At 41.2% G+C, this 11,380-nt stretch overlaps 2 protein-coding genes across 2 annotated transcripts; one reads left to right on the forward strand and one right to left on the reverse strand.

The window, feature by feature from the left end:
- On the reverse strand, positions 1–1,235 carry LOC100890863 (beta-1,3-galactosyltransferase 1-like). Its single transcript, XM_011676708.2, has one exon. It carries the CDS (start codon positions 1,167–1,169, stop codon positions 54–56), a length of 1,116 nt encoding a protein of 371 aa, XP_011675010.2. The 5' UTR covers positions 1,170–1,235; the 3' UTR covers positions 1–53.
- A 6,556-nt stretch (positions 1,236–7,791) lies between these two features.
- On the forward strand, positions 7,792–11,098 carry LOC100893742 (peroxisomal carnitine O-octanoyltransferase-like). The gene is made up of 5 exons (XM_030990821.1): positions 7,792–7,945; positions 8,941–9,052; positions 9,988–10,075; positions 10,374–10,487; positions 10,955–11,098. Exons 1-5 carry the CDS (start codon positions 7,792–7,794, stop codon positions 11,096–11,098), a joined length of 612 nt encoding a protein of 203 aa, XP_030846681.1.
- The last annotated feature ends 282 nt before the right edge of the window (positions 11,099–11,380 follow it).

The following is an 11,380-nucleotide window of genomic DNA, read 5'->3' on the forward strand; positions in this document are numbered from 1 at the left end:
CCGGTGACATATCCACTCGACCACGACACCTCTACAATATGGGGCCGAGAACTCTATTTTTCAAAGTCTTCTTCAAAACTTGTCCAAGCTTTCTCCATGTCCTGCAGTGATACCTCAATCGTCAAATAATCCTGTTTCTTCTTTTGCGGATGGCGGTCTTTCAACCATGTAGATCGGTCAAGTACTCTGATGCTTAACTTGTCCAAGAGTATACCACAATAAACATCGTCAAACGGTATCCTCGCTGGGGTTTCTCTAGATAGCAGATACAGTTTTTCGAGTACGTGATGTGACACAACATACCCATGCCCGTATGGAAATCGAGGGTACGTCTTACCTGGGTAGAGGTCCTCTGGTATGTACCATTTACTATCTACGTTGCGACGTGGTCTGCACCCCTCTTCTGTAAATCCCAGCACGAATTGAGAATGATCCTTCGAAGGTAAAGCGTCGAGGTCCTTGACCAGGGTCACGATATCAATCATGGTATCATCATCCGTCGACATCAAGAATTTACTGTTGTTGCAAAATTGCAAGGCCCATTTAAACCCCATGACCAGTTTGATGGTGAGATTGTAATAACCGTCGTGGAAGCCAACCTTCAGAATATCTCTATGTCTTCGGGCCTCTTCCTGGATGTTTTCCCTCTCGTCCTGTGCTTCGGAATCTCCCACGATAAATAGCAACCTTGTAGACACATTGTATTTCGCGGCCCCACTGATGTACGTCCGCCTGGCAGCATCCCTGCGATCAGTATTACATGGTGCTGATTTGATTAAGACAAGTAATGTGATATCATCTTTTCCAGCGTTGCACTTATCGACAGGATTGATTAAAAAATCATATATATCCAGCTCAGCTCCTGGCTCCCAGTGTACATTTTTCCGCCATCCGCGCAACGGAACCGAAGTGGGTTTCTGTTCGGGTCTTATTTGTGCCGTGACATTATATCCCACAGGTTCTGGTAGTATTTGCATTTGTGCCGTGACATTATACCCAACAGCGTTGGCATATTTATTTGTCACATTTGAAAAACCAGCTCTTGATGGTAATCTTCCTTTGGTGACTGTTTGTAATCGAAAAGTCGTGGAGCAGTTATGGTAGATGATAGTAAATGCAGAAGCAATGCAGAACGCAGAAATCTTAAGCAGCGACTTCATATATCTCATCGTGTTACTTGGTTAATTCCACTGATAAGAAGAGTAGGGTCCATTAGTATGCTGGCTAATTATTGATGATTGTATTTTCAGAGAGATCAAGTCTACATTATTTTCTAACTGCGTTAAACGTGTTGTTAAATTGGTTACAATTGGTAGTTGATCATGATAAAACGTGGTGAAAATTTGAAATACTGTCGATATTGCCAATTAGCCACTCCAATTTTACAAATTGTCCTCATAAAATTTGTTTAACAGACGAAGATACGATCCACCTCTATAACATTAAGTCACTGCAGCAACACAATGAGTTGAACTGCTCTCCGCTCAGTTAGCGAACGTAGAAATAGTAGAGATATGAAAATTATTGACCCGAAACAAAAATGTAGCAATGTCCCCCAATCGATAGAGTCTGTTTCTCCGTAAAGCGCAATAGATGGAGACCAGCTTTGTAGTTGTTCATATCTTCTCAGAACTATATTGATTAAGCTACAAGACTCAGAGAAATTGAAGGCGCTGTTTAGCTGCAAGCATCAACTTCTTATTAATAATGATAATAATAATGGTGGCTTCTTATATAGCACGCATGTCCGTCACGTTGTGACGCTCCTGGCGCTGCCCCGATTATTACCCTGGCTTTAGCAAGGGTTACTGAACTTTACATGCAGTTTTTCTTCATTGTTCCGGTTGTCTCTTTTTCGCTCGCTGGACCACTGCCAGCACAAACGCAGCTCGTTCGACGTCATTATCAAACTAGCCAATCATGTTTGAACAGGCGCGTACGCAGGGGGGGGGGGGGGGGGGGGGTTAACCCCCCCCCCCTTGAGTTTTTTTATGTGTATATTTTGTGTGTTATTTTTGTGACCCCCCCCCCCCCCTTTTGATTTTTTTTGTTTTTTTGTTTTTTTTTGTAATAAAATGTTTAAATTTTTATTAAAAATTATGCCAATGGCAGACCTAAAAAAGGTGACCTTACCCCCCCCCCCCCCCCCCAACTGAACAAAATGTCAAATTTTCAAATTTCGAGACCAGAAGAAAAAAAAAAGTGTCCTCTTTTTTCCTACGAGCTGTGACTTTTTATCCGCTATGACGACTTCGAGAGAGACTGCAACTATAATACTTGTATTTTCGCGACGTTTCACTTCCTATAATATCAGCTGAAGAAATCAGAGGTTTACAATTTTCGGGGAAACTAAATTTAAATAATGATTAAGAATCAAGAACATTACATCAAAATAGTCTCTTTTCTCAAATATTTTAATGAAATGCCAAGAACGCTTCCCCGCTTCGCTCGGGAGGGGGAACCTTCATTTAGACAAGGATAAAGAGTCGAGAACGGTACAACGAATCGTATTTTTTCTCTAAATAATTTAAGGAAACGTCTCAACTTCCACGCGAAGCACGGAAGGGGGAAATGAATTCAGATTAGGGAAAAGAGTCGAGAACTGTACCACGAATCGTCTGCTTTCTCTCATAATTTAAGGAAACGGTAAAGCTTCCTTGCTTCGCGTGGGAGGAGGAAAACGAAATTCAGACAATTCGGGTTAAGAGGGTTATAACACCCATATTCAAGAAGAAGGATAAGCTCGACTGCGGAAACTACCGGAGAATCAGCTTGCTTAGCCATGCAGGAAAGATATTTGCATCAATCCTTCAACGAAGAATCTTGAAGAAGACAGAGGAAATTTTATCAGAGTCCCAGGCAGGTTTCAGGCCAGGGAGATCAACCATAGACCAACTGTTTACTCTAAGACAAATTGCAGAAAAGCACCTTGAAAAGAACAGAAGTCTGTTTTGTTGTTATATAGACTTCGAGAAGGCATTCGATTCGATATGGCAGGAAGGACTTTGGAAAGCTATGCGATTCTTTGGCTACTCAAATAAGCACATCTGTCTCTTAAAAGCACTGTACAAAATCTCATCTAGTGCAGTCAGGGTAAATGGAGAACTTACAGACTGGTTACCAACAACTGTGGGGGTACGCCAGGGCTGTGTATTATCACCACAGCTATTCAACATCATCCTAGAAATGGTTATACATGCCACCTATGACACCCCTATTGGAACAAACATCCAAGGCCATCTGATCAACAACCTCCGCTTCGCTGACGACATAGTTCTTCTTGCATGTAGATTGTGTACACCAGTGGAGCTCAAACTTTGGCCTCAAAATCAATATTGCCAAAACAGAGGTCCAGGTCATCAGTAAACAGCAGCAAGACATTAACATCAGCATAGGTGGAGCCAAACTTCTACAGGTGGAAAAGTTTGTTTACCTGGGAGGTACCATCACTCAATCAGGAAAATGTAAAGAGGACATAAAAGAATAGGATTGGAAAAGCCCTGGGTGCTGTTCAATGTCTTCACAGCATATTGACAGCCAAAGACATTAGATGTTACAAAACTTCAACTATATAAGGTACTCACCCAATCCATCCTTATGTATGGATCAGAAACATGGACACTGAAGAAGAAAAAAAAAGAAGAAGATGAGACCAGGCTCTTTACCTTCGAAATGACCTGCCTCCGAAAAATCTTGGGTGTAACCAGCAGTGGCGGATCCAGGGGGAGCCTGCCCCCCCCCCCCCCCCCATGGCAAAAAAAAAAGAAGGAAAAAAAAAGAAAAGGAAAAAAAAGAATGAAATAAAAGGGGAAATATATCAAAGGTATCAAAATATGACCGTAATTAAATGCCTATAACCCCTTGACTTCCGGCGGCTCTGCCCCCTGGAGCCCACCTAGGGCCCTAAGGCGGAAGGCTGGATGCTAATCTGACGGTAATTTAATGCTTAAAACCCCTGAGCGTCTGGGGTCTGGGGTCTAGGACCCCTGGACCTCACGCCAATTAGTGTCCTGCCAGTGTCACAAATAAGGAATAATTATGCTCATCTGACGTAATTAAATGCCTAAAGCCCTGAGCTTCTGGGGCTCTGCCCCCCCCCCCCCCCGAACCCTAACAATGGCCCGAAGGCGGGCCCCTGGATGCTCATCTGACCGTAATTTATTGCCCAAAACCCCTGAGCTTCCGGGGACCCCAAGCCAAATCGTGACCTGACAGTGTCACAAAAAAGGTATAAAATTATCCTCATCTGACGATATATTGATGTATAAACCCCTGAGCTTCTGAGGGCTTCGCCCCTGGATCAGGCGCTTAGCCAGGGGGGCAGTGGGGGCGGTCGCCCCCCAAAACGCCGGCCAAAAAAAAAGAGAAAGAAGAAAGGAAGAAGATGTAGGAAGAAAAAGGATTAAGAGTCGAGAACGGTACAACGAATCGTCTTCTTTCTCTAATAATTTATATAATGTCAAAGCTTCCGGGCTTCGCGCGGGAGCGGGGGAAACTGAATTCAGACAAGGATTAAGAGTCGAGAATGGTACAACGAATCGTCTTCTTTCTTTAATAATCTAATGAAACGTCAGAGCTTCCGCGCTACGCGCGAAGGAAGGGGAACTTGTTTCAAACAAGGATTAAGAGTCGAGAACGGTCCAACGAATCGTCTAACTTTCTAATAATTTAATGAAACTCTCCCTATCCTGCACCCACCCCCCTATAGGAGCGCGCTTCGCGTGCTCACTACCGCCCCCCCCCCTAAAATGAAATCCTGTCTACGCGTTTGCCCTGGATCCAACACCGAATTGTGTCCTGCCAGTGTCACACATAAGATTATGCTCATCCGACGATAATTCGATGTATAAAACCCCCTGAGCTTCTGAGGGCTCCGCCCTGGGAAAGAAACGATAATTTTACCCTTTTTTTGGAGATAGCCCCATCCCCTGGCGTTCAAGGTGGGGGGGGGGCGATTTTTCAAATTTTCAAGGGCCAAAAAAAAATTGTGCACACTACCCCCCCCCCCCCCCCCCCCCCGCCAACTGAGTGAAATAATGGCCGGCACGATTTTCAAATTTCAGCACACTAAATTTCGAATTGAGAAAAGAAATCCTTGATCCGCGCCTGCCCCCCCCCCCCCTCCCCCCATTTGCGAAAATATGCCACCGTATGCCACATAAAGGTTATCTCGATAGAGTGCGAGCTTCACATTATACACTGTAGGTGAAGTTTGTTAGGTGCAATAATTACATGTATTTCGATAATCAATTCATGGGAAATATAGAAACTTTAGATATTATTATTCTTTATTTTAGTAAAGCCATTTCTTTCGGAAGATGAATACCAGGAAACAAAGAGGATTGTGGGAGAGTTCGGTCATGGTGTTGGCAAGACGTTACATGCCAAGCTTGTAGAGAAGTCTAAAAAGATGAAAAACTGGGTGAGCTATATACAAAATAAATTAATGAAATTAAAACTGTAAAAACATCATTTGTATCGTTTCAATCATCATTCATGCATTTTCACATAGCTTTTTGTTATTATTTGTTATTGTTCAGGGAATAGCCTACACCCTGTTGGTAAAAGCAGAAATGGCAGAAATACATTTCCTTGGGTTATTTATCTTTTAATAGTTAGATATATTTAGGTAAGAGTTCAACCCCTAAAAGGCTCGCTCTAGTACCATCGATAAATATTAGTAATTATTTTTTGCCTATCCGTCATCGACATTTTGTCGTGTTCATACAGAGACTTAATTGTAAATACTGGAATCTCATAATATTAAAATGACATTAATGCTAAATAGATCATATGTAGACCTTAGATTCTATCCATCCTTAAAAACGAAGAGGTTCGGTTTAAAGAAGAAAACAGATTTGGCCGGTTGGACAGACAACCGCAACTTCTATTGTCCTATTTTTACATTCAAGGCTAACTGAAGCGCACAGGTTATCAGATTGTTATCAGCCCACCTATATCTACAAAATGTTAAAACCAAACTCTTGATTTTGACCAACATTGTGTATATTGCCTTTAAATTACGATTGCATCCCCCCGGCACCTTCACTCTCCCTACCGTTCTTTTTTAGAGGTAAAATTAGCGTTACCATCTTTTTTTTCAAAAACCTATTTTTGGGGCCAGGTGGGGGCCGGGCCCCCGCCCCCCCCCCCCCTCGATCCGCCACTGGGTAGAGTAGTCCTAATATGTTAATTCATGAAGCGTTCTAACGTGTACCTCCCTCTTGAAGCTATCAATGTACTTACAAACTTCACATCTACCTGAGATAACATAGGCATATTCTAAAGTTGTACCGTATCTCAAACTATGAAACCAGAAGGAGGTCTGGGTAATATTAAAATGTGCACTTCGAGAACATCTGTGAAATTACAAACCTTAATGTATAGGGGGATTCAGAGGTTGACGCCCCCCCCCCCTCTCTCTTTCTCTCTCTTTCTCTCTCTCTCTCTCTCTCTCTCTCTCTTTTTTCTCTCTCTCTCTCTCTGTTTATCTTGTAACAGCTAGAGCAATGATTGGGAAGACGAGGCCTATTTGGAAACACGCCTACGTTATATAGGGGGTCCTCCAGAATCCCTATGGAGCACTACCGCTACCCCCCCCCCCCCTTGTCACCCCCTACCCCCCCCCCCCCTAAACAAAAACTTTCCTTATAGTAGCAGAACTCAAGCTACATAGCTTACATAGGAATACATTTCTTAATATGCTCTCACCACCCCCCCCCCCTCTCTCTCACACACTCGCTCTCTTTCTTTCTCTCCCACTCCCCCTCCCCCTCTCTCTCTCTCTCTCTCTCTCTATCTCTCTCTCTCTCTCTCTCACCCCCTCTCTCTCTCTCTCTCCCTCTGTCTCTCTCTCTATCCCCCTCTCTCCCTCTCTCTCTCTCTCTCTCCCTCTGTCTCTCTCTCTATCCCCCCTCTCTCTCTCTCTCTCTCTCTCTCTCTCTCTCTCTTTGCATGTCTCTTTCTCTGCATAGCTTGAGCAATGGTGGGAGGATAAGGCCTACTTGGAAACACGTCTTCCCTTAGGAGTCCTCCAGAATCCCTGCGGACCTCTGCCCACCCAGACCTCGGTGTGGCCCCCTGAAGAAGGGACTCAGCTAGAGAGGGCTGCCATCTTCCTTTGGCATCTACTTTTCTTTTATCAAATTCTCAGAAAGTAAGCCATGACAGTTTGAATCGCAAAAAGTTGTTTATATACAAAAACAAATACAACGCCACAAAAAATATCTCGACATATTTTTAAAAGTTGTTTAGTCTTCTGCACTCGCGCGTAATACGGAGTAGTTTTTAAAAAAGGGGGTGGCGGCAACCCAACTCAGTTGGAAAGAAATGTATATACTTACTGACAAAAGAACTGATTTCATCTCAACTCTCTTTCAAAATATTTGAAAACTCTGACCTAAGCATTTTAGGCTTGTGTATAAAACGCAAGAATTATTTCGTTTATGAGCTGAAACAAATTAATTGAAATGTTTAGAAAAGAACCTAAGTAACATGAGGTTTAACTAAAAAGATTGTTTTCCTTTATATTGAACTTTCTCAACAGCAATAGGACATTAATAATTTTAGTCTGTATTTCTAAGACTGTAGACTGTTGGATTACTCTGAGGCATATCAAGCCAGATGATCATTATATACCCAAACTGAAAAATTAGATCATTGTGAAGGATTAAATAGAAAGAGAGAGGAGGATGAGTCAAAAGATGGTGAAGAGGGAAATGAATACAAGAGAGAAAGAGGAAAAAAAGACAGAAATAAAGAGAGAGAAGGAGAGAGAAGCTAGGAATTAAAATGGAAATGTTCGATCCTTGTAGGGAGATGTTTCCGGGAGACAAGAACCGGGCTGGAACCCAAAGATATTCTATGGACCAGATGAGAGGACTCTTCCATGCATGTCGGGAACCAGGACAAGAGAAGGACTCCCTCTACAGATACTTCAAGACAGGTTAAGATTTTTGTTTTAAGCTTTCGACTTCCTTCCCCACCCCCCTCTCTCTCTCTCTCTCTCTCTCTCTCTCTCTCTCTCTCTCTCTCTCTCTCTCTCTCTCTCTCTCTCTCTCTCTCTCTCTCTCTCTCTCTCTCTCTCTCTTTCTCTCTCTCTCCCTCACTTTCTCCTTTCTCTCTCTCCCTCTCTCTCTCTCTCCCTTCCAGTCTCCTTTCTCTCGCCTTGCTTTTCACTCTATATTTTCCCATTTTCTCTTCATTTTGTTTCCCACCCCCTCTCTCTCTCTCTCTCTCTCTCTCTCTCTCTCTCTCACTGTCTTTTTCTCTTCTGTTCATTTGTTCTTTTTCGTCATCTTTTTACCCCTCCTCCCCTTCTTCCCAATATCTCTATGTTTATTTATTTCCTCTTGTATATTGACTTTGTCTGTTTCATGATATTAATGAAAGGTTTCGTTTCAATCAAGAAAATCCTTTGTGCGATTATCATATACGTAATCTAATGAGGGTTTTCATTTTCACTTCTTTAAAGCCCCTCTAAAGTGTCGGGAGCCCTACAAATTTGATGACAAAATTTCACTGAAGTTGTATCATAATGTGAAAGAGGATATAGGACACATTTCTTCAAGGGTTTTCAAAACAAATGTGTTTGAAGTCGAATATTGATGAATGAATATAAAATTTAGGAAAACATCAGAAAACCCGAATTGTGTACTCCTTTCAAACCCTTCTTCTTCTTTTTTTTTTTTTGGGGGGGGGGGATCTGTGTAGAAATGTGTCTTAAATGACATCCTCTTTAACATCATGATACAATTTAAGTGAAATTTTGCCATCAAGTTTTGGGCTAATTTGGGGCTCCCAACACTTTAGAGGGGCTTTAAATTCTTTATATCCTTGTATTTGTGAGGATAATCCAAAAGTATAGATTCAATTTCAAAAGCTTGATCTAATTTTAATTTGAACATAATGAACCCTGTTTAATTTGTCAATGTCTTACAGAGCAGGAGGGTCCATGTCCCACCCACATTCATGTGATGTGTAACGGTCATATCTTCAAGATGACCGTCTTTGATCTGGAAGGTCAAGTTCTGACCCCTCCAGAGATACACAGGTAAGGGGAATTCTCAACAAAATAACCCACCCCCCCCCCCCAAAAAAAAAAGAGGTTAAAATGCGATTTTAAAAAATTAAGGTATGTAGAAGGGGCAAGGCAGTTTATCTCCAATACGATCGCAACTATTTTCTAAAAATCATTTAGATCACCTGCAACTTCAATACCATATTATAATGTATGTCCCTTTATATCACTATGAACATGACGGACAAAGAAAGAGGACAAAATATACAGTTCCTCATTCTACCCTCAACAATTGCTGTGGTAGACAAAGGAACATCCCTTCACTGCTATTATGTAAAAATGTGTAGAACAGGTGTCACATGTACATTCACCTGTGCTACTTATTTTTTTACATAATAGCAGTGAAGGTGTCATTGTAATGTTTACACTTTTAAATATAATGACGTATACAGCTATTGAGATTGCCTAATTGGTTGATTTTTTATAGTGAATATTACACCTGAGGGGTGTTTCACAAAGATCCTAAGTTGAACTTGTCTCTAAGTTGGAAAGCCATTAGCATCCTTGAAAAATATTTTGCAAAAGTTATTTTAAAAGGCATAAAATGTCGATTCAAATCATTCATATTTTTATATTATCATGAAAGAGTTCATGTTCTTGATGTGAAATTTATGAAAAGTCTAAAATACTTGAATATTCCCTTTTGAATATATTTCATTATAGGGCTACAAATGGCTCTCCCTAATATTTAAGTCCAACTTAGAGTTAAGTTCGACTTAGGATCTTTGTGAAACAACCCCCCCCCCCCTGTAATTCTAAGAGGAGAGCAGATGAACACAAAATGTTGTTCATAATTCATTTCTCTATCATCATACTTTGTAGCGGCAGATGGGAAGGCCATCGAGCAAAAGATCATTTTTTTAAATCTGAATTTATCTCTCTTTCAATTATGTCTATGGTTCATGCAGACAGCTGGTATTTATCAAAGAATCATGCAGTCAAAGAGGGCAAGGTATCGGGGCATTGACTGCAGACGACAGGGTCAGTTATGCTCAGGTATGTTATCTATTTCTTGTTATTTTCCTTATTTGCCCTTCTTTTCTCTTTCCGTTACTGTTCATTTCCCCCTTTATCTCCCTCTCCCTCTCTCTCTCGCTCCCTCTCTCCCCCTCTCTCTTTATCTATCTACATATATATCTCTCTATTTATCTCTCTATCTCCCCCTCTCTCTCTCTTCTCTCTCTCTCTCTCTCTCTCTCTCTCTCTCTCTCTCTCTCTCTCTCTCTCTCATCTCACTGCCTTGCCTAATATATTTTGAATATGTCAATCTTGTCACTTGTATTCCTGTTTGCAGGCGTTCGATCATCTGGTATCTCTAGATTCATGCAACAGAAGTCACATTGAGATCATCAAGACAAGTATCATGGGGTTGATTCTGGATGATGGAAGTCCCAAGAGCTACACAGAGGTAGGGTGTTCATCATGATGAATGGAATTCGAATAAATATCCTTTTTATTATCAACATTATTTCCTTCTATACAGCATCGATAGCTCTGTGTAATGTTATTCGTCTCATCATCATCATCATTATTCCCATTATCATCACCAAAGTCAACATGATCACCAGCAAAGAATATCAGCCGTTCTTTGACATTGTCTTTTTCTTTGTCATGCTTTATTTTTTCTCAGAACGATTTAAGATACATCATGTCTATGGATTTTTAATACCATTCATAAGAATAATATTAATTCGCTCTAATAGTTGCCCTGAAACTTAGTTGTAATCTAGATCAATCTGGTGTCCTATAAGTCAATAATCACCTTCTATATAGCACGATGAAATGTTAATCAATGTTTTAACAATCCAAATTAAAATGTCATAACATCTCCTTTGCTAATATTCTTATCATTTTGCTTGTTTTCTAATTTCCCAGTCCTGCTTGCATGGTGTTGCGGGTCCCACGCCTCATAATCGCTGGTTTGACAAAACCTTTAGCGCCATTGTCACTTCCAACGGCGTCGTCTGTTATAATTGTGACGTGAGTATTAGGAATTACATAAAGAATAAAGAACAGTGATGGACCTAAGGGATTGCTGGCTGAAACCGTTGGACCACACCCCCTCCCCCCCCCCCCATGTTTATGAAAAGGCGGGCTTCCCATTGATTCTTAAATACTGTTTTGTGCTTTAGGGAATGTTATAGTGCAATTAAAAAATATACATTCTCTGATATTTTGTAATCGATCTGATGGGCCCTGTCTTACAAAGAGTTGCGATTGATCCAATTAAATCGTAAGCCCTCCAATCAATCGCAACTTTGGAGTCTCCTCTCTCTTATGTACATAGTTGCAGCGATTGAT

Source organism: Strongylocentrotus purpuratus, unplaced genomic scaffold (assembly GCF_000002235.5).
Source record: "Strongylocentrotus purpuratus isolate Spur 01 unplaced genomic scaffold, Spur_5.0 spur5_scaffold_19, whole genome shotgun sequence".
In the NCBI taxonomy this organism is placed as follows: domain Eukaryota; kingdom Metazoa; phylum Echinodermata; class Echinoidea; order Camarodonta; family Strongylocentrotidae; genus Strongylocentrotus; species Strongylocentrotus purpuratus.

Excerpts from the sequence above, each read along its gene's own strand:
- LOC100890863 (XM_011676708.2), bottom strand. The coding sequence starts at position 1,169 with ATGAGATATATGAAGTCGCTGCTTAAGATTTCTGCGTTCTGCATTGCT.
- LOC100893742 (XM_030990821.1), top strand. The coding sequence starts at position 7,792 with ATGGAAATGTTCGATCCTTGTAGGGAGATGTTTCCGGGAGACAAGAAC. Across the intron at positions 9,053-9,987 it reads ACCCCTCCAGAGATACACAG|ACAGCTGGTATTTATCAAAG; the intron begins GTAAGGGGAATT and ends TGGTTCATGCAG. Across the intron at positions 10,076-10,373 it reads ACAGGGTCAGTTATGCTCAG|GCGTTCGATCATCTGGTATC; the intron begins GTATGTTATCTA and ends TCCTGTTTGCAG.